Raw genomic sequence first — 22,409 nt, forward strand, 5'->3', positions numbered from 1 at the left:
TTTAGGCATGCTATCTTTAACACTGCCCCTGAAGCAATGACAGGCTTTATTAACTTCACTAATGAGACACTGTGATGCTCTTGTTGTTGTACTGCCGAGAATCAATCTGTTACATGGGGGGAGGCAGAAGAGAGAGGGGTGCACTGCTTTATTTCTCTTTAGCTGATGGGGCAGCTGTTTACTCTGCAAATGTATTATTCTTTCTTCCCACCCATTTTCTGGAGACAGATATATTTAAAAAAAAAAAAAAAAAAAACTTGTTTAATTCATGAAAATTTTCACCATTAATTTGATATTTCATTTGTTATATGTCCCAGAATAAACTGCAGCTTTCACACAAATCTGAGGGTAAAATCCATAGAGTGTAATACATGAGTCTTGCCGCATAAAATATGCACACAGTGTTGTAGATCTGATGCTGACAATTTAATTGCAGATTTTATTCTGTGTCTTATAAAGAAAGAATAAATAGCATATTAAGACTATGCTCACACAATGGGGGAGATTTATCAAACAGGTGTAAAAGTAGAATTAGCCAGTTGCCAGTTGCCCCTAGCAACCAATCAGATTTCACTTTTCATTCTTCACAGATTCCTTGAAAAATTAAAGGTGGAATGATGGAATCTGATTGGTTGCTAGGGGCAACTGGGCCAATTCTACTTTACACCATGTTTGATAACATTATTATTATAAAAAATATGGGTATTATTTGCTTAACATGGCCGTATTTTCATGTCAAGATCATGGCCGTCTGAAAAGACAGCCAAAATACATCCAAAATAAGACATTATACAGTATCAACATAGCCTAAATCTCACTGTTTACTTTCATCTTTGTGCAAAAACCTCAGCCTATGTGCTACGTGTGAACATACCCAAAAGTGCCATTGCTTATTTGTGCATAAATTTATGACTTTTTCTGTGTCTTGCACATATTTTTGAGGGCACTGTGCAAATATTTGAGACTTTTTTGTGCTATTTTTCCAGTGAAATCATTAATAAATTCCCCCAGTGACTCTGCTTTTATATATCAGGCTCTGACATTATTATCCGAATGGAAAGTGTATCTGATTTGCTAAGTACGAAGAATGATTACTGATAAGTAGCATGTCATGTGCCATCAGCAACGAGCCATGAGTGATGAACGATAAGAGATGAGTTTTGAGTGACAAGTGATGATGTGTATGTGACAAGGGAAGAAGAATGAGTGAATATGTGAAATTATAATTTATGCCTATGGGCAGTAAGAGATGAAATAAAACATCAGCACATTGCACTTTGCTACACCATACATTGTTTTCATTTAATTTATCCAGTACTGCAGAATATTGTTTGAAAAAAAAACTCTCTCTTCTCATATATCATGTACAGCTTTCTCCTGTGGATGTACTGTAGGTATGCAGACCTGTACCAGGTTTTCACAAGAATTACACTGATTTTTTGCAGCACTAAAAATTGGTTTACAGCTGTGATTCACAGCAATACATTGAGTTGTATGCAAACTTGTGGACTATAGCCATTACCCAACCCCTTCACATCCACAATACATATACTGTATTTATTCCTACTGCTCATGCCCTGTGCAGTAAGAACAGTTCCTGACTGTAAAGAGGTTTTAATTCATACAGGGCGGCTTCAGTGTGAGTAGCTCCACACACATTAGTGTCCCAGGAGTCAGGCATAATGACAGGAATCACCCAGCTGCCTGTCATTAACCCTTTAAACACTTCGATCTATAGCAATTAAGGCATTGAAGAGAGTCAGTGACAGGAGAAGTACCTGTCAATGAGTGATCGGGACCTGATCCCTTTCCCTGACAGGTGGGGGTATAATACTTACCTTCAACCTATGTATCAGTGATTTTCTCGTAGTAGCCCAAAGTAGCCAAGTAGCCTTATTAAAAGTCACAGTGTAGCCTCTGGCTAAGTTCATACTATGTTTTTTGCTTAGGTTTCACTGTGTTCCTTTACCCTTAAAGGGGTACTTTGGGCGGGGGGGCCTTTATTCAGTATTGCCAGAGAGGAGGTGGGTGAAAACAACGACGTCCACTTACAGTGCTGGGGCTTGCATCACACTGCTTCGGCCCCCAGTCTCCAGCCACTTTCTGGTCTGAAGTGGCACTTTAAGACTAATAACCAGTGTGGAGTGAAGGACTGTGTGACACTTTGTAGGAGGTTATGGGCCCAGTCCAGGACATGATTGGACCACCCACAAACAGAAACAGACACAGCACAGGGTAAATGGAAAGACCAGATGTCAATCACCAAAGCAAAAGAGAGGTTAACTGTTAAGAGGCCAGATGGAACCAAGAGGGAAAAGATAGATGTGGTAAGAATTCAATCAGCAGAGCAGAAGGAATTAAACTGTATTCAGACAGTGTTCCGAGAAGTACAAATAAAAGATAGAATGCAATTGCAAAATAATGACTAAAAGCGCACTCTCTGCCATATACCACAAGCCAAGGACTGCACCAAGGCATAAGCATTACAGTCTGTTTGAACTAATAATTGCATAGTCTTAGTAACCCCCCCCCCTCCGTGTATTCCGTAATATACAATATAGGTTGGACTTAATGGACCCTTATAAAATCAGAAAATCATAGACGCTGTGCTGAGCTGCAGCATGCACACCTCCTCCTTCCTGCACTTCTCTTACTGCTCTGCATCATTGACATACAAGGCTTAGTGCTAGAAGCCAAACCCTTTACGTCAGCTATGCAGGGCAAGGAGACGTGGGAGAGGAAAGGGGTTTGCATACTGATGCTCAGCACAGCATCTACAACTTTAGCTTAAGGCCCTATTCCACGGAACGATTATTGTCCGTATTCAGCCGATATCAGCCGCTACGGACGATAATTGTCCCGTGGAATAGAGTGCAACGATCAGCCGACATCGTTCATGTCGGCTGATCGTTGCAGTCGCTTGTTTTTCAACATGTTGAAAAACAAGCGACTGATATAGCAGCGATCTGCTGCCGTCGCTCCATTGAATAGGAGCGTCGGCAGCAGACGCTGCTATATCCTATGGGCTGTCCCCTGGCAGCTCCCCGCCGCCCCCTCCCGCACTCACCCGCTTGCTGTAGCCGCGTTGAATAGCGTTGGCAGCGAGCGGGGAACGAGGAGCAAACGAGCGCTGAGAGCGCTCGTTTGCTTCTCTAAACGACCCCTGGAATAGGCCCTTTAGAAGAAAAACATGATTTTATTTTTGCAAGAAGCCATCAGTATCATGGCAAACAGGTATCATTTGTTTAATCTCCATATCAGCTGTCTGTAAATGACTGCAGCTCTGAGCATGATATAGAGCTGACAGATTTCCTTTAATGAAACATGAAGTCATCATATACAGTACATAATATACATAATGAATAATAAAGGATGAGGCATATAATGATGAATATTTGTTTTTTTGGATTGTGATTTCGGTGCCATGGTAAAGTTCACTAAGGCCAAAGAGGTTGGGTAGTGCCAGTTTTACGATAAAGACACGTTTTATTTGCTTGTTTATGTGAGGGAATTGTTTTCTCATTTTCTTACAAATAATGACAATGAATTGGCAAACAATCCTTTTGATTTAATGCTGTTGACTCACTAAGTCCTTTGCTAATGGGGAAAGCTGACCCTGTGGTGGATGGCCAGGGTGACATAGATGAAAGCTAATCTGAGTCGCACGTATTTAAAGTGACAAGGTTAATTGAAAACACGAGAATCTGTATTTATATTTGAATGCATTCAATCTTCAAAGGCTATTACAAACCGCTGTAATGAAAGCTGCAAATTCATGAGCTTTGCTGAAACTCTTCCATTTCCTTCTCACTTTTATATCCTGTACAAACTAAAATGTAGTCAGCCATTCAGATTATCATTGTATAAGATAATAGAATTTGTTCCCACTACAGCCTTATATTACCATTACAAAAAAAAAAGAGAGAGAGATTTGATAGATATCACTGATGTTGAAGATTGTTTGGCTAATGGCAGTTTTTTTTTTTTTTGAAACAGGGAAAGAAAAAAAAAAAAAGAAAAAAAAAAATTATTTATATATATATATATATATATATATATATATATATATATATATACACACACTACCGTTCAAAAGTTTGGGGTTACCCAAACAATTTAGTGTTATCTATGAAAAGTCACACTTATTCACCACCATACGTTGTGAAATGAATAGAGTCAAGACATGGACAAGGTTAGAAATAATGATTTGTATTTGAAATAACATTGTTTTTACATCAAACTTTGCTTTCATCAAAGAATCCTCCTTTTGCAGCAATTACAGCATTGCACACCTTTGGCATTCTAGCTATTAATCTGTTGAGGAAAGCTGGAGAAATTGCACCCCACGCTTCTAGAAGCAGCTCCCACAAGTTGGATTGGTTGGATGGGCACTTCTGGCGTACCATACGGTCAAGCTGCTCCCACAACAGCTCAATGGGGTTCAGATCTGGTGACTGCGCTGGCCACTCCATCACCAATAGAATACCAGCTGCCTGCTTCTGCTGTAAATAGTTCTTGCACAATTTGGAGGTGTGTTTAGGGTCATTGTCCTGTTGTAGGATGAAATTGGCCCCAATCAAGCACTGTCCACTGGGTATAGCATGGCGTTGCAAAATTGAGTGATAGCCTTCCTTATTCAGAATCCCTTTTACCCTGTACAAACCTCCCACCTTACCAGCACCAAAGCAACCCCAGGCAATCACATTACCTCCACCATGCTTAACAGATGGCGTCAGGCATTCTTCCAGCATTTTTTCATTTGTTCTGCGTCTCACAAACGTTCTTTTTTGTCATCCAAACACCTCAAACTTGGATTCATCCATTCACAACACTTTTTTCCAGTCTTCCTCTGTCCAATGTCTGTGTTCTTTTGCCCATCTTAATCTTTTTCTTTTATTGGCCAGTCTCAGATATGGCTTTTTCTTTGCCACTCTGCCCCGAAGCCCAAAATCCCGCAGCCGCCTCTTTACTGTAGATGTTGACACTGGTGTTTTGCGGGTACTATTTAATGAAGATGCCAGTTGGGGACCTGTGAGGCGTCTTGTTTCTCAAACTAGAGACTCTAATGTGCTTATCTTCTTGCTTAGTTGTGCAACGCGGCCTCCCACTTCTTTTTCTACTCTGGTTAGAGCCTGTTTGTGCTGTCCTCTGAAGGGAGTAGTACACACCGTTGTAGGAAATCTTTAATTTCTTAGCAATTTCTCGCATTGAATAGCCTACATTTCTAAAGGCCCTATTCCACCAACAGATCTGACGACAGATTATCTGCCAAAGATTTAAAGCCAAACCCAGGAGTGGATTTGAAAAGAGGAGAAATCCAGTCTTTCCTTTATGACCTGTTCTCTGTCTATAGTCTGTTCCTGAGTTTGGCTTCAAATCTTTGGCAGATAATCTGTTGTCAGATCTGTTGGTGGAATAGGGCCCTTAGAACAAGAATAGACTGTCGAGTTTCAGATGAAAGTTCTCTTTTTCTGGCCATTTTGAGCGTTTAATTGACCCCACAAATGTGATGCTCTAGAAACGCAATCTGTTCAAAGGAAGGTAAGTTTTGTAGCTTCTGTAACGAGCTAGACTGTTTTCAGATGAGTGAACATGATTGCACAAGGGTTTTCTAATCATCAATTAGTCTTCTGAGCCAATGAGCAAACACATTGTACCATTAGAACACTGGAGTGATAGTTGCTGGAAAAGGGCCTCTATACACCTATGTAGATATTGCACCAAAAAAGTATATACACTGTCTGATATAAATATATTATGTCATAGAGCATGACATATATTCACTGTGATGCAAATCAGGAAATATTGTAAATTAAGCAGACATACACATGACATACCTATTGGTTTACATGCATGTTTTGCTATATCAACCTGCCAAAACTTCTTGCCCAATGTAGCATGCTGTCAAGCTCCTAAAAAGGGCCTTAGTAATCATCTTTATATAACAGCCAGCCAGTACAATGATGTTGAGACCTAATGCACAAGTCAGTGCTTATGATTTGATGGCAAATAGTAAGATGTCCAGCATCCCAAGAAACCAATCTTTTTTATTGCAACAATATAAAGTACAGTGAATAACACAAGTTTCCACACAGACACATTGGCCTTTGTCATATATGTCATATGGTTTACAATTACCATATCCAAGCAATTTTCACCATTCTGTACATCCATGTAACTATTTTGATGGCACATATAATTTTTTCCCCTGCAACCTGACTTTTCATTATTTTTGAAGAGAACCTGTGGCTTCTTCTAACATGTCTCATTTAGTAAATACCTGTATTCCCTATAAAATCCCAATTCCGGGACATCTTTTTTTAAAGCTGTGTAAATTGTCAACTGGGTGCAACCAGTGCTAGACAGTGCAAGGATATATACCTCCTTTAATAAGACCCATATTGACTATTTAGTTATACATTTCTAGCAAGAATAAGTAATGGCACAACATAAAAATATAAAAAAATGTCCCAGAATTATTAAATAATTATTTAAAGATTGGCCAAAGAATCTTTTACCCCAGTTATGGCATGGGATGGGCGAGGAAGTATAATGCTAAGCTCATGCCATACTCCACACATGCTAGCTACAATCTACAGCTGAGACCCATTGTTAATGACTTACATTAGAAATGTAAGTATAATGCTGGCCATTTAACTGTTTAGATGCATCAATCAGTAACGGTTGTCAAGTAGCCAGAGGCCTCTGCTAGGCCTTAAAGGGAACCTGTCACCCCACCGTCCCGGGAACGGTTCCAGGAGCAGGACTTGGCGAGATGGGGTAAGTATCCGGGGCTCTAGCTAGGGGTCGGGCGGCCTTCATCCTGGCACGGGGGGTGACATTTTCCCTTTAATATTTGCTGGGACTGATTTGCTGCTACAGTCTCCCAGCAGACTGTCGATCTAATACATCACTGTGAAATAGAATCATTGCTTATAATAGTTTCCTAGAAAAATTTTGAGACTGGGTTCACACTACGTATATTTCAGTCAGTATTGTGGTCCTCATATTGCAACCAAAACCAGGAGTGGATTGAAAACACAGAAAGGCTCTGTTCACACAATGTTGAAATTAATTAGATGGCGGCCATTTCATGGCAAATATTTGCTGTTATTTTAAAACAACGGCTGTTATGTTGAAATAATGGCAGTTATTTACTGTTATATGGCGGCCATCCACTCAATTTCAACATTGTGTGGACAGAGCCTTTCTGTGTTTTTAATCCACTCCTGGTTTTGGTTGCAATATGAGGACCACAATACTGACTGAAATATACGTAGTGTGAACCCAGCCTAAAAGGGTAAAGAAACATTTTGAAAATGTATACATGTATATAAATCCACTACTAAAAAGTCAAGCCACCACCTTTTCCCATCATCCTTATAATAAAAAGTTGAATAAAAAGAAAAGCATATTTGGTATAACTGTGTGATAATAGTCTGAACTATCAAATGATCACATGCTGATCACATCCTGATCCTACAAGGTCAATGGCTTAAGGTCAAGAAAGGGTTAAGCATACTCATAGCTTTTAGAGAATATAGACTGCTTAAAGAACAAGAAAACTGACGTTTCACTGTATTGGATGAGTGCAGGCCTAAATGATATACTGTAAAAACTAACTACACTTCATAAACCATGACAGGCAGTTTGAAACAACATGATTATTTATTCGCTAGTTGTCCTATGCCTTCAGTGATATGTGAGCCTCAACTTATAACATACATAGCAATCTAGCTAGCATGTGTCTCTTTTACTACAATATATCTATATAACCTTAGTCATTTACTTGGCAGCTCATGCATTTCTCTTCCTTTAAGGTCATCCAAGATTCTTCAATCAGTTGTATGGTGGAATGGATCATTACTCTTTAGCGGGACGTTTTATTACTGAAGCTTTGAACCCAAGTGTGTAAGTAGTATTATTTTTTAATAGCAATTAAATGGATGCGCCGATCCATAGAGGGAGTGAACATGTTTCTTATATAAAATATAAAGAATGCAAGTAATTGTATTAAGATTTTGGGTAAATATCGCTTTTTCATGACCAGTAACTAAATAAGCCTTGTTACACAGGTAGATGATGGGGTATAATTGGTAGCAGAAAGTAATCATTCATTCATTCATTCATTCATTCATTCATTCATGCACTCATTCATTCATTCATTCATTCATTGTTTGATGCAGAGCTTTAGAGTATTTGTATGAAATTAGAAAAAAGGTTCTGCTTTCATAAAAGAAACAACGAAACTTAGGATATTGTTGCTTTTCCCTATTTTTAGCTGCAATGTCAACACAGTGGGGATGATTTACTAATGCACTTCCATCAATAAAAGCTAAACTGTTATTCTAGTTCTTGCAATGTAAATTTTTGTGTTTTGTGTTCTTTTTATTTAGGTATACATATGAAGTATCCCCTGTATTTATACTTACTGAGGAGGCAGTCCTGTTAAAGATGATGGAATTTCTAGGTTGGAAGGAAGGCGATGGTATATTTAGCCCAGGTAGTTCACTTTTTATGTTTATTGTGAATCACAAAACTTTTGTCAACCTGGAAACCTGTCACCCTCCGTGGCGGGCAGAGCCCGGCCAACCCCCTGCTAGAGACGCTTATACTTACCCCAGAGAACGAAGTCCCGCTTCTGGAGCCACTCCTGCTGCCGAAATATCACCGTCGGAAGCCCGGTGCACACGCATCAGAGATGAGTCCGATGCTCATTAACAATGACGGCTCCATTAATTCTCTATGGGCATCGGACTCATCTCTGATGCACGCGTGCCGGGCTTCCGATGGTGATATCCCAGCAGCAGGAGTGGCTCCAGGAGTGGGACTTCGTTCTTCGGGGTAAGTTTAAGGGTCTCTAGCGGGGGGTTGGTCGGGCTCTGCCCCGGCACGGGGGGTGACAGGTTCCTTTTAATAAAGCTGGGCCTAAACTGATTCATGATGTAAAATTAGGCATATTTGAAATATACAAGCATCTCTTAATACTGTCCTATTTGAGACATATAGGGGGACATTTACTAAGGAGTCTAATGTGTGCAACTATTCTAATGAGGATTGGTGTATATTTTCTTCCAATATCTTGTGACTGATTCATTAAAATGTAGCGATGTAGCACTGCTATAAAAAATGCATCTAAGTTAAAAGTCGCAGAAAAAGTCGCAAAAATGCAAGAATTGTGCAAGCATATTCACCTGGTACTGACCAGATGTATGCCTGCACCTGTTTGTCACATCTAAAAAATATTTACCCATCGAATAATGGTTCATAAATAGAACTGAGACCAAAAATGAGTGAAAATCCAATTTTTCACCTAAAAATAGGCGCAAAACCCTTAATAAATTTCAACCATAGGCTTATTTTTCTTTTCAAAAACAGACAGGGAAAAACCTTGTGGGAACATAACCGAAGACTTTTAAACTATTAACAATGATTTTAAGGTCAGCTCAAAAGATGCGATCAACGACATACGAACAAATTTTCATTCATCGTTTCATCATTTACACCAGAAGATTATCTCTAAAATTTAAATGATTTACCAATTTTTTTTTACGATAATTGGCCTGCGTAAAAAGCCCTTTAGCCTGCAAGCGAGAAGGATTGTGGGAAAGTGTGTTCTATTGCAACATCGGGATCTCAGTTTAGAGAGGAAAGGGGAACTTATTAAAACCATGGGGGGGGGGGGGGGGGAGGACAGTATAGAGATGTAAGCTATTTTACTAAAAAGCACATTTATTCTCCCTTACATATATGTACAGTATGTTCTGCACACATGATTTTATAAGCTTTGCTTCATGACAAAAACTACTTTAAATCAAGCTGGACATTTTTCAATAGTACACTGCATCTTCAAGCGCCAAAGTAGAGTTTGATATTGTTGAGCTCTTTTTTTAGTGGAGAGCTTTATTTCATGATCCATAGGCCATCTTTAAGAGGCAATGTGATATATACGCAAGATATCTCCCACTGTAATAAGCCAGCTCTTCATGTGAATTATGTACGTGCATTTGCATTTATACTATACTTTGCTAGCTAAGTAGCACATCATCAGAGACAGCTTTCTCCTCGTTTTCTATCAGCAGATTAATATTATTGGCATATTGCTGAGTACCTACCACCAGATATGACTTTCTGGATTCTGATACCTCATTGCAACACTGATTTTGATTCTCTTCTTTAGTACTAATAAATTGATCATATTAGGTTGGCTACTTCTAAGTTACTTCTATAATATCACAAATACATAGATAAAGTAGTCTCTATTATATTTGTCCTGCATGCTTGGAATAAGAAGAAATTGCTTCCCTGACAGTAAACTAATACTGTATAGAAATAAAATCAGCTTGTAACCTCTATGCATTTACCCATGTAAACTAATTTCTATCTATTCTCCAGGTGGCTCAGTATCCAATATGTATGCTGTAAATTTAGCGAGGTACAAGTATTGTCCTGGTATAAAGGAACATGGACTGTCAAGTGTTCCCCGGCTTGTCATGTTTGCTTCAGAAGAGGTATGAGATTCACCTTAGACAAAGAAAATTAGAAAATAACTATAGTTTATGAAATACTAGGGACATATTCCGACAGGTATTCTGTTTAAGATAACACAGTTAGGCTATATTCCCGCTACAGCATTCTTGCAGGAAAAGATGTCCGCCTATTGATAATGACGGCCGTAAATAATGTTCATGATCCCTTTGCCGTTCTTGTAGCGGGAACATAGCCTAGAAATGAAGGAAATATATACAGTACAGTAAATATAGAGGAAGGAGAAATGCATTGCTGTACATAGTGATAATGTTCACCATTTATGTAATGCAGCAGGCTTCACTGCAATCAGGTTGTATGAGGTTTAAAAAAAAAACATAAATGCCAATCTTGGCTATATATTGTTTTGGGCATTGCAGTCTAATCCTATTCAAAAGGGATTGAGTTTATCTGTAATGGCATGGTCTTTGGACATGAGTGACACTTTCAATGACAAAGGAACCCTTTGTCTAATCTAGTACAACGTATTTATACCTGACACATTGGGGGAGATTTATCAAACATGGCGTAAAGTAAAGCTGGCTCAGTTGCCCCTAGCAACCAATCAGATTCCACCTTTCTTACCTCACAAACTCTTTAGAAAATTAAAGGTGCAATCTGATTGGTTGCTAGGGGCAACTGAGCCAGTTTCACTTTACACCATGTTTGATAAATCTCCCTAACTGTACTAACACATTTGATAGGCCTTAAAGGGGTAGTCCACCAAAAAAAATTTTCTTTCAAATCAACTGCTGCCATGAAGTGCCAGAGATTTGTAATTTACTTCTATTAAAAAATCTCAAGCCTTCCAGTACTTATCAGCTGCTGTATACCCAACAGGAAGTTGTATTATTTCCAGTCTAGAGAGCAGGAGAGGTTTTCTATGGGGATTTGCTACTGCTCTGGACAGTTCCTGACATGGACAGAGGTGGCAGCAGACAGCACTGCGTCAGACTGGAAAGAAAACACCACTTCCTGCTGGACACACAGCAGCTGATAAGTACTGGAAGACTTAAAGAGTCACTGTCGTATTTTTTTTTTTTGCAGAAATCAATAGTCCAGGCGATTTTAAGAAACTTTGTAATTGGGTTTATTAGCTAAATCTGCCATTATCTGCATGTAAAAAGCCTTTTCCCAGGTCCCCCCCTCCTTCCTCTTTTTCATCCACTCTGAAAAATCTGAAAATTGTGACTTGTTGCAGGAGACGTCCCCTGTCTGCTCTAGGGAGAGGGGAGGGGGGAGGAGGAAGGAGGGAGTTAGCCGGCAGCAGAAAGCAGATAACAGAGGATTACAGGCACGGAGCTGGGTGACAGCTGTAATCTGAGCTCAGACAGGTCAGTGGTGGCTGTCACAGAAGATAACGGGTGAGATATTTGTAGATTAACTCTTTGTTGTCCTGTTTTGGTCTTTTCTTTAGCTCTCTCCATAGGAGAACAATGAAGACAGGGGGGAGAGCTTCAAACTGATTTTTCATGATAAAAATGCATTTTTCGGATAATAAACCCAATTACAAAGTTTCTTAAAATCGCCTGGACTATTGATTTCTGCAAAAAAAAATTTCACGACAGTGACACTTTAAGATTTTTTAATAGAAGTGAATTACAAATCTCTGGCACTTTATGGCACCAGTTGATTTGAAAGAAAATTTTTTTGGGTGGACTACCCCTTTAAGTCCTGTTACATCTATAGCACATTAACAGTAAAGTTTTTTTTTTCTGGAATTCTTTAGTTCTATAGGCTTCACATTTGTTGTCACTTAAATTAGAAAATTAATCTGTAAGGGTTCTTTACCATATGTTTGGTGATCTAGAGCCACCCCAGTTCGAAACAAGCTGGATGCATTCCTCCTGGGGTCCCCTCTAGAACTGCATGGGTCTCTGTACCAGACCTACGGCCGCCTGTTAAATCCCTGGATTGAACACTGAATGCCAGAGAAAATCTATGCCAGATATGTGTTAACCCACTCTAAGTATATTGCAAAATATCTTAATATTTAAGGGGATTCATTTTCAAGGGAACTTCTCGGGCTCTTACTGTACAACCCACCAAGGTTAACCCTTAGCTTTAAACAGCATCTGGACATATGATATGGCAACCTCTTGACCACCGTGACCTTTACTAACCCCTTCCTGATCTATGATGTACTTGTATGTTAAAGGTCGGGTATGGGAGTATGGTGCGGGTGTTCGGAAAACCAAGCCTATGCCATAAAAGACAGGTACCAGCTGCTATCTGTTGCTGACACCTACTGGTAATGAGATTACCCTGATGACAGTAAGTTAACTGTTTAAATGTTGTTGCCAATAGGGGTGGCTGCATTTACAGTGCTTTTGTATTGCATCCTGGTGTCTAGTGTCTGATGTAATTTCAGGTTGCTAATTGGTTAAAAAAAGTAGCCTAAGGACCTTGGTGGCTGCCCTGAGAAGACAAGAGTAGTAGTAGTAGTAGTAGTATAGTATATGGAAGATCACAAATAACATAGCATGCATGCTGTGTAAGCAATCAGTGATTGCTTATGATAGATCCCAAGGGGGCTAACAAAGTGTTGAAAAAGAAAAAAAATATATATTTTAGGGCCAAATTACTCAAAGCCAGGAATGGACTATAAGCAGAGAACAGGTCATAAAGGAGATTGCTCCTCTTTTCAAATTCATTCCTGGTTTTGGATTAAAAAATAATAATCTGTTAATAATCTGATAATCTGTTGGTCTAATAGGGCCCTTATGAAAACCCTCCCAATTAAAGTCACCCTTTTCCCAATTTCTAAATAAAAAAAATGTAAATGGTAACGTTAATGGTATAAAAAATAAACTAACATCAAAATTACTGTTTTCTGACAAACCAGAAGAAATTTAATAAAAAGTGATCAGAAAGTCATATCAATACAAATGATTGAAAACTAAATATCACAACACAGAAAATGAGCCTGAGACAGCTTCGGAGAAGAAAACTACATAGTGAAAAAATGTAGTGGTCAGAATATGGTGGTGAATATACAGTATTTTTTTTTTCCAATGAGATAAAGTATGCTTTAATTTAAAAATTAGATTTTTTTTTTTTTTAGAAAGGTAAGCATACATAAAACACATTTAGGCTAAGTTCGCTCACGTTAATTTTCATTAAACATTGGCCGCTGTTACAGGTTTGCAACAATGGCCATTATTTAATTACAGCGGCCGATCACATTGATCTCAGTGTGTATACAGTGTGTATACACTCTGGCTGGGATTTCATGAAGCCGCACAAAAAAACTGACTTGTCAATTTTGTGCGGCTGCTATTTTTTGACAGTGCAGACAATGTAAAATGCGGCTCCGGACGCACTTTACATTGTTTGCAATGGTTAACTGGAACATCCGAATGCGCCCACACTCCAATTCAAAAGAAATTAAGTTTATCCGGCCGGTCATACAACCTGGCCTTAAACAGCACTGGCCTTAACCCTAATTTTCAAAACAGAACTCCAGTCAAAACTAACACAGCATGCTAAGCCTAGAGAAGGTTCTGCATGACAAAGGACTTTTTTTGTGTGTTCTTTGAGTACTATGGGTGAGATTTATCAAACATGGTGTAAAGTGAAACTGGCTCAGTTGCCCCTAGCAACCAATCATATTCCATCTTTCATTTCCCAAAGAGTCTGTGAGGAATGAAAAGTGGTATCTGATTGGTTGCTAGGGGCAACTGAGCCAGTTTCACTTTACTTAGTGATACTGTCCCCCCATTTTTGCATTCTGACTTCTTTACACAGGTGTAATGGGTAAATTTAGCAGTTTTCATACCTCATTTTCTATCATACGTCACAATTAGAGATGAGCGAACCTGGAGCATGCTCGAGTCCATCCGAACCCGATTGTTCGGCATTAAATTAGCGGTGGCTGCTGAACTTGGATAAAGCCCTAAGGCTATGTAAAAAACATGGACATAGTCATTGGCTGTATCCATGTTTTTTAGACAACCTTAGAGCTTTATTCAACTTCAGCAGCCAACGCTAATCAAATGCAAAATGATCGGGTTCAAATGGACTCGAGCATGCTCGAGGTTCGCTCATCTCTAGTCATAATGCTTGTTCCAGTAAAAAGTTATCTTTTATCATCTGGGATTGGGATACCTGGGCGGGGCTTCAAGGCCGAAGTGCCACTTAGCCATGCCCCCTCTGTGTTGTCATCGCCACATAGGCCACGCCCCTCAGCAGCCATTGGTGTGGGCCAATCTACTGGGGGGGGGGGCTATCTCCCCACTCTGTCTCCCGTACAGTGGCTGGGAAAGAAGAGAGACAGAGCGGGGAGATGCCGCAGCACAGGAGGATGGGGCACCGGGGGAAGAGGCTGTGCAGGGGTAAGCTATGGGGGTCCTTGGGGGGGAGGGGTCCGCTGGTCTGAGGTCTGCTGTCGCGCAGGGGGGGGGGGGCGGGAGCAGCACTACAAGTGTTTTTAGGGGGGGTGGGTGGCTGGTCTGGGGTCTACTGTCCTGTGGAGTGGAGGGGGAGGGAAGAGAGAGGGGGCAGCCACACTACAAGTGCCACCAGCCCCGTCCTAAGCGCTGTGGACGGGGCTGATGGCACTTCTGAAGGGATGTAGTAGGACACAGTACTTGGAGTCATGTACACTTTTTTAAATGATAGATACTGGTTAAGTGTTCATTTCAATGAACAGTCAATATCGTCATTTACATTACCTTTTAAATGAGCAATCTAGGCAAAGGTAATACACAAAAATACAAGAATTATGAGTAAAGACATGGAGGAGATTTATCAAACATTAAAGTGACACTGTCACCCCCTTTTTGTATTCTGACTGCTCTACACAGGTGTAAAGGGTAAATTTAGCAGTTTTTATACCTCATTTTATATCAAAAGTCATGATGCTTGTTCCAGTAAAAAGTGATGTTTTATCATCTGTGATTGGGATAACTGGTAGGGGCTTCACGGTCGAAGCACCACTTAATCACGCCCCCTAAATTGAGGGAAACAGCACTTTATGTGCATTTCCCATAATTAGTGTATATTAGAAATTTGTCTAACTTTTCATAAGTAATAACATATCAAAAAATACTTTTGGCCGGAGTTGTCCTTTAAGAATTCTCTGGAACAATTAGCCATCTTCAATATGCCATAGTGACATGTCAGATGGTTTCATCCGGGGGTCCTAGTTCAGAAACTCCTAGTGATAACAAGAGTGAAGGAACAGAAAATAATAATAATAATAATAATAATAACAATAATAATAATAATAATAATAATAATAATAATAATAACATTTATTTGTTTAGTGCCAACAGATTCTGTTGCTAAGCTTTGCATCCCTTTGTTTATGTTTGGCTTTCCTCAGAAAGACAAGAGAATGGAGTGCGAATAAAATTAAACCCTAATGAACTCTCATTAAAACTGTACATGGGTTGATTGGCTTGTCATTTGCGCATGAGTATGTTATAGCTTGTTTTTATAGGACATAGCTTGAAAGGGATTTAAACCGACCAATTATTTACCAAATAAAAAATAAACTATAAAAAGTTACATCTCAATGTTATATAGTTGTTTGCCTTAAGTTTGTCTACTTTGTTGGACATTGATATTAATTGTTCTAGAATTACTTTAAAAGGTCACAAAACCCCTCATGGCATTATAACATTTATTGCAATGTATCTGGAAAATCAGACAGGAGCAGAAAACTAATCAAAGACCTATTCAGGCAGCGTTGAGTTGTTCTTATATTATCATGGAAAATGTCACATGTGCAGTATTTACCATAGGGCTTTAAGTTCATTGTAAATTATATAGTTTAATTATTTAAATCCCTATTGACATTTAACACATATATGTCAAACGCAGGCAGCGGCTGAGCTCCATGCACGACAGATGCCAGCTGTGTTATACAGTACACACCTGCCTATAAGGGTTTAACCTCTTAGATGTTGCTATAAATAGAAAACAAAATGACTAAGCCATCATGACTATGTCAAGATCAAATTTATGCTGCAATCTATGTAGTTTCAAAATCTTTCCAGATTTGTATTTATTTACCTTTCTTCTTAAAGGGGTCGTTCCAACTATACAACACCAATTTATATAACAAACAAAAAATAAATAAATTTGGACATCACAGAAGAGTATTACCCACAAGTGGCTTCAGCATTGGTTGATCCTTCTTTCACTGGAGCTCCATGAAGAAAACAACTGTGGCAGCTTCAATCTAAGAAGGAGTTATTCAGATGGGACAACCACTTCATAGGGGTGTCCAGACAGACGTTTATGGCATAGTCAAATATTAGAATAAACTATTAGGCTTGCTCACTTTGAGGCTCTTACTTTGCGCATCAAAAAAGGTCTGCAACCTACATTTTTGCACCATTATTCTGATATTACACTTGGCTACCACAAGTGGCCAGAAGCCAACTCAATTCTGCCTTGTGGTGGACTCACATGAACATCTAAGGGTCACCTTTGGGTCTGCTTCCCAGAGTTTTGTCATTATATTGGGGGCCTGTTAATAGTGTTTGGCTGTTTTCCTGGCAATGATATTGGTTTCTCACAAAAGTTTATTTGCTTTTAGGATATTTTTGGCTCTTTTTTCACCATTTTATATATATATATATATATATATATATATATATCATATTATCATATATATATATATATATATATATATATATATTGGTACAAGAAAAGCGGTAGCACCAAATTGAGCTATTTTAATTTTGGGATGTGACAAAATATTTACCAAGTGATAGCCATATTTTGTCACATAAATTGCCCAAGAAAAGGGCCCAACACTTACCATGGGTTCGTAACACTTGGGGCAAAGCTCATACCCTGCCCATGAATTAATGGCAAAGTGTATAGTTTATACATCACTACTCACCAGGGTCACAAACAGGATTTATTCAAGGTTTGGGATCATACCTCTATACACAGACCAATATTACCAATATAACCTGTATATAAAGGAACAAATAATTCCACCACACCATGACTGCTACCATTACCACCATATAGTTACAAGATAATTCCACCATACTAATATCACCACTATACACAGCCCAATATCCACCCATACAATGTTCATAGGTATACTGGTGATTCGAGCTATATAGGCTCTGAAAACTGTATAAGTGGTCACAGTGCAATTACATCTACTGCCTTACAGGCTGAATTTCTTGGAGTCGTTGTCTATATGTCATCTGTGCAGATTTTGCCATGCACTTTTCTTGTGTATTAACCACTTTTTCCTTACCTTGCCTCATCCTAGCCCCAAATAATGCCTCCCAGGGTGCCCTGTATGAGTGAGTGAAAGGTATGCTCTACCAGCTCCCGTACAATACTAAGCAGTGGTGCATATATAGACTATATAGGAAAAATTCATATTTGTGATCTCCTTAATCCTATATCTTCTCTTCTTAACCCCTTCAAGACAGATCCCATTGATGCCCGGATATCCGGGTCAGATTAATGCAATGTTCCTCCCCGCCTTCTAAGAGCCATAGTTTGGGTGTAATTTTTTGTGCCATGATCTGTAGTTTATTAATATCATATTGGTGTAACAGAAAATCTTTTAGCGCTTTTTATAAAAAAAAATTCTGATTTATAATTTTATAAAATCAGCAATCAGTTTTGTTTTTTTTCCATTTAAGAGGTTCACCATGCTGGAACAATATTTATATTTTAATAGATTAGACAATTCTGCACGCTACAATATATAATATGTTTATTTATTCATTTATTTTTAAATATTTTTATTTTTATAATGGGCAAGGGGGTATTTTAAACTTTTATTGGGGGGATATAAGTTTTTTTTTTAAATACTTTTAAAACTTTTTTAATTACACTTTTTTTATACTTTCACTTTAAAACATGCAATCAATACATTGCATATACCTGTACTGATCAATGCTATCGCCGATCAATGTATAGAGCTTGCCTGAGAGCAGATTCTATACATAGATGGCCGAACCGACAGGACGGAGGTAAGTGGATTACCCCCGCCCATCAGCACAAGCGATTGGGACCCCAGCAGCATTGCTGCAGGGGTGCCAATCACTCAGCGACAGAAGCTTGTTCTGTCACTGAGTACCTTAAACGCTGCTGCCGGATTGCAGCTGTTCGTCATTACCTCCTGCCTTGGACACACTGATGTGTGCGGGACCGCTCTCACTGCAGCGGTCCCACACACATCTACAGCCCCTTCAGACAAGAATGTATATATAGATTCCTACTGTATGGGGTATGTGCAGTAGGAATGTATATATATGGATTGCTGAAGTGAAGGGGTTTATAAATCCTATTTCCCAATTTCTGCTAGATAGTGGAAATCATGTGACACTATTTCCCGAAAATATAGGAGTTTAGTAGGTAAAAACAAAACTTATCAGATATTTAATAATAAATGTAATAATGTAATTTAATAATTTAAGAAAAAAAATCTAAATATTCTTTCCACTTTAACAATAGTAAAAAAATTATGTTAGAATTCTATTGATATATTCAATTTAATACATATATTATTCCTTTCATGTAAATGAAATACATTTTTCTGTTCCTTCCATTTGAATAAAAGTGGATAACGGGAGCACAGGCATAGAGAAAAGAAACAACAAGAAGTTAAGAAAAAGGGAGATTTATTATTTAAGTGGTAATTTAGAAAATGCCAGTGGTTGCATGGCAGTGGTATTAAATATTTCATGCAGCTAACAGCCTAGTCAGAGGAATTTAAAGAGATTGATTTTTTTGATTGTGAAAAATGCTTTAGAGAATCATTTGGGAGAGAATTAAAACAAAACCTCGGCAAACAATCCCTTAGTAATTAACATTTTTTTTCCATTTTGCTCTATGACAAATCTGGAGAGACCAATTTATTACAAACCATATTGGCTTATCTAGAGAATACAATAATCTATAGACTTTGGGGAGCCCAGAACGTAGATCATTGGGGATTAGACTTGCTTAAAAATATTTAAACTAGCCCATGTGAATAGATGTATATCTGGTATGAGATACTTTTTTAAGTTTTTCTTCAGTATATAAAAAAATAACTACAAAGCAATTTTGTTTCATAAATCCATACATTATGCTTAATCCTGAATCCCACACCTATTGACCTCTTGTTCCACTTACTTCTTATCCCTCCCTTCTTTGATGGTAATTATACAAGTGGCCTCTTTACCATTGCTGTATGCTTAGTTCTCAGGTAATAAGTGCTGTCATGAGCTCCTTGGGATCCTGTAAAGGAAATAATTCTCATCTTATTTCTCACTAGATGCTGGATGTAATTTATATCCTGTTTATATTGTGCATACGAATTACTCAGCACTAAACACAGATTATTACTCATTATGTGTCCCCATTGGGGACCACAATCTATTTTCCCTATCTTGCAACATAGGGCTGATTTTATTGAAGGGCGTGAATTTATTTTATTGGCATGTGGGAGGGAACCAGAGAACCTCTGGAACAGGGGTAGGGAATCTTGGCTCTCCAGCTGTTGCAAAACTACAACTCCCATCGCAGTAATACAGAATTATGTGTGTGCTAGGGCTATCGGAGCAGAAAGTCTTACCCAATAGATGCAGAGAGATGTCAATAGTATTGGTATTTTGCCAAATAGAAAATATTTGTTGTATACATAATAACTATGTACGCATGTATGCAATATGTAGTTTTATATTTGTGATATTAAACATAAAACAAAAAAAATTGTATGTTAAGAAATTTCCAGGATTAAATGAAGGATGTTTCCCCCCCCCCCCCCACATACCCCACCCACCCCCCTTACAAACAGAGCCACTCTTTGGCTGGTACGGTAGCTAAACCTTTATTTAGTGGAATAGAGATAAGCTGTAATACCAGACAAGTCGATCACCATGGCAGCACTGTTTTTAGGAAAAAGCAGACTCTTCTTTCTAATGCTGGAAAACTCCTAAAGGGACCCTAGAAACCTGCATTATGGAGATCAGAGTAAAAGGGTTAATAATCTAATTTTTGAACCCAGACTCTCGGCATTTGACTCCCAAAGTCTGGACAAGTTGGATGCCGCCCTAGGAAGCCTGTAAAACATGGATACAATCACAAGCTATGTTCACATGACATACTAACAACGGCTGTTTGGCATTTGTTTTCATTGACTTGAAAATCCTCGCAGATAGAAAAGAACAACCTTTTTTTTTAAAGAAAGGCAGTTGTTTCCTGACAAAGTAAATTGTGGGAACATAGCCATAGGCTGTATCCTTGTTCTCCTGAAAGCCCTAAGATGGCAGCCGCTGGGAGTCAAATGCTGAGCATTCGGTTACGAAGACTGTTGCCGAACCCGAACAGTTCGGGTCCGCTCAACACTAATATAATAATAATAATAATAATAATAATATCAGCAACTTGTGCTTTAATTAACTTTGCTTCACTTTTATTTTATTTAACATTATTTTAAAAATGTATTTTAAGGGTATATTTACACATAAAATATTTACTGCATACATTTTTGTACTATTTATCTAAAATATCCCCATTCAAATAAAAATGAAGGGATTTTTAGTCTCTGAAATTTCAGCAAATCTTCCATGTGTGACTTCACCCTTAAACAGGTGTTCTCCCCAGAAAGAAGAGCTCCTTGAACTCTTCAGGCATACTTGTGTCTGCCGAGTGTGGTTGGGAAGTAAAATACAGGGCCTGCTTCTTCCATAACTCTCATTCAATAAGATTTACTCACAATGCTTACAACAGCCACCTTAGCAGTTGTTGGCTTCCCAAGCACCTATGGCAACTTCAACCAGGTTGAATAGGGGCAATCTAATATTAGATGCAGGTTATATAGGTGGAACCCATATCTAGAGGCATTATGACATATCTTGTGGACTGTCCTCCTGCCATATCCTATGGATATGCCATAACTGTCCCAGATGGGAATACCCCTTTGATCACAATTATTTGGAGTGTTGGGATTTAATTGGACTAGGAGAATCTAGTTTAATGTATGCGTCTTATATTTCATCATTACACATTGCCTTGCCTCTAAATAATTGAATAATACATGAACTTCCTATAATTGTATGATATGTATATTTGCTTTTTCCAAATATTTTAGCATGTCTAATCCTTTACTTTATATTAGACAAACTGAAATTTTTCTGTTAATTTTCCATCTGTATGTACAGTCATTATTTTGTTTTCAACAGTGTCACTACTCCATGAAGAAGGCAGCTGCTTTCCTTGGTATTGGCACACACAATGTGTATTTTGTTAAGGCTGATGATCAGTAAGTGGATATGTAATTTAAACTTTCATTTTTTAATTATACAAAGTGCTTTCAATTTTACAAAGTGTCATTCACATGCTTTATAAGCATATTCGTGACAGATACTTTCCTCAAAAAGAATGGGAGTTGGATTGTAGTTTGCATTTTCAATTATCATTGACTCCTCTGAAAACATTTGTCAAAAAGAGATATAGTTTTGTTTTCCAGAAGTTGTGTAGAAGGATATTCAAAGTGTAGAAATGATCACCTACTCAACAAAACAATATAAATGTTTGCTAAAAGTGGGAAATGTTTAATGTTAACCTGTTCTATACCAAGCTTTTCAAAAAATTATGGGTGGCTCACTAAGATATAGATAGGTATGGTAACTATAAAGCCTGAATGCAACAACAATATGACACAGTACCTATAGAATGTGACAGATACATCATACAATATCATAGGTGGTAATGATTTTTTGGTATGATGTACCCTTCAGCTCCAAATTACATTTACAGTATATCTACCTTTGTTAAATGACATCACTTCCTATCTCAATGATTACTCGTAAACCTGTCAACTTTGGGGATGTTAGGGCTGATCTTCTGTCTAAAGTATATGAAGACAACCCAATTTTTGACTACCCCTATCTTTTGTTCTCAGAGAA

General features: G+C 38.3%; 1 protein-coding gene across 3 annotated transcripts in view; it reads left to right on the forward strand.

The window, feature by feature from the left end:
* GADL1 (glutamate decarboxylase like 1) overlaps positions 1 to 22,409 on the forward strand; it is a 195,041-nt gene that overhangs the window by 57,027 nt on the left and 115,605 nt on the right. For 2 of the 3 annotated variants that reach the window (XM_069960402.1, XM_069960401.1), the window contains exons 4-7: positions 7,821 to 7,911; positions 8,397 to 8,503; positions 10,396 to 10,511; positions 21,684 to 21,763. In XM_069960402.1, the coding sequence (XP_069816503.1) occupies positions 7,821 to 7,911; positions 8,397 to 8,503; positions 10,396 to 10,511; positions 21,684 to 21,763 (394 nt within the window). Of the gene's footprint in view, positions 1 to 7,820; positions 7,912 to 8,396; positions 8,504 to 10,395; positions 10,512 to 21,683; positions 21,764 to 22,409 lie in introns of those variants that run through there. The other variant, XM_069960403.1, reaches the window with a different exon arrangement.

This window comes from Dendropsophus ebraccatus, chromosome 2, assembly GCF_027789765.1.
Source record: "Dendropsophus ebraccatus isolate aDenEbr1 chromosome 2, aDenEbr1.pat, whole genome shotgun sequence".
NCBI lineage: Eukaryota > Metazoa > Chordata > Amphibia > Anura > Hylidae > Dendropsophus > Dendropsophus ebraccatus.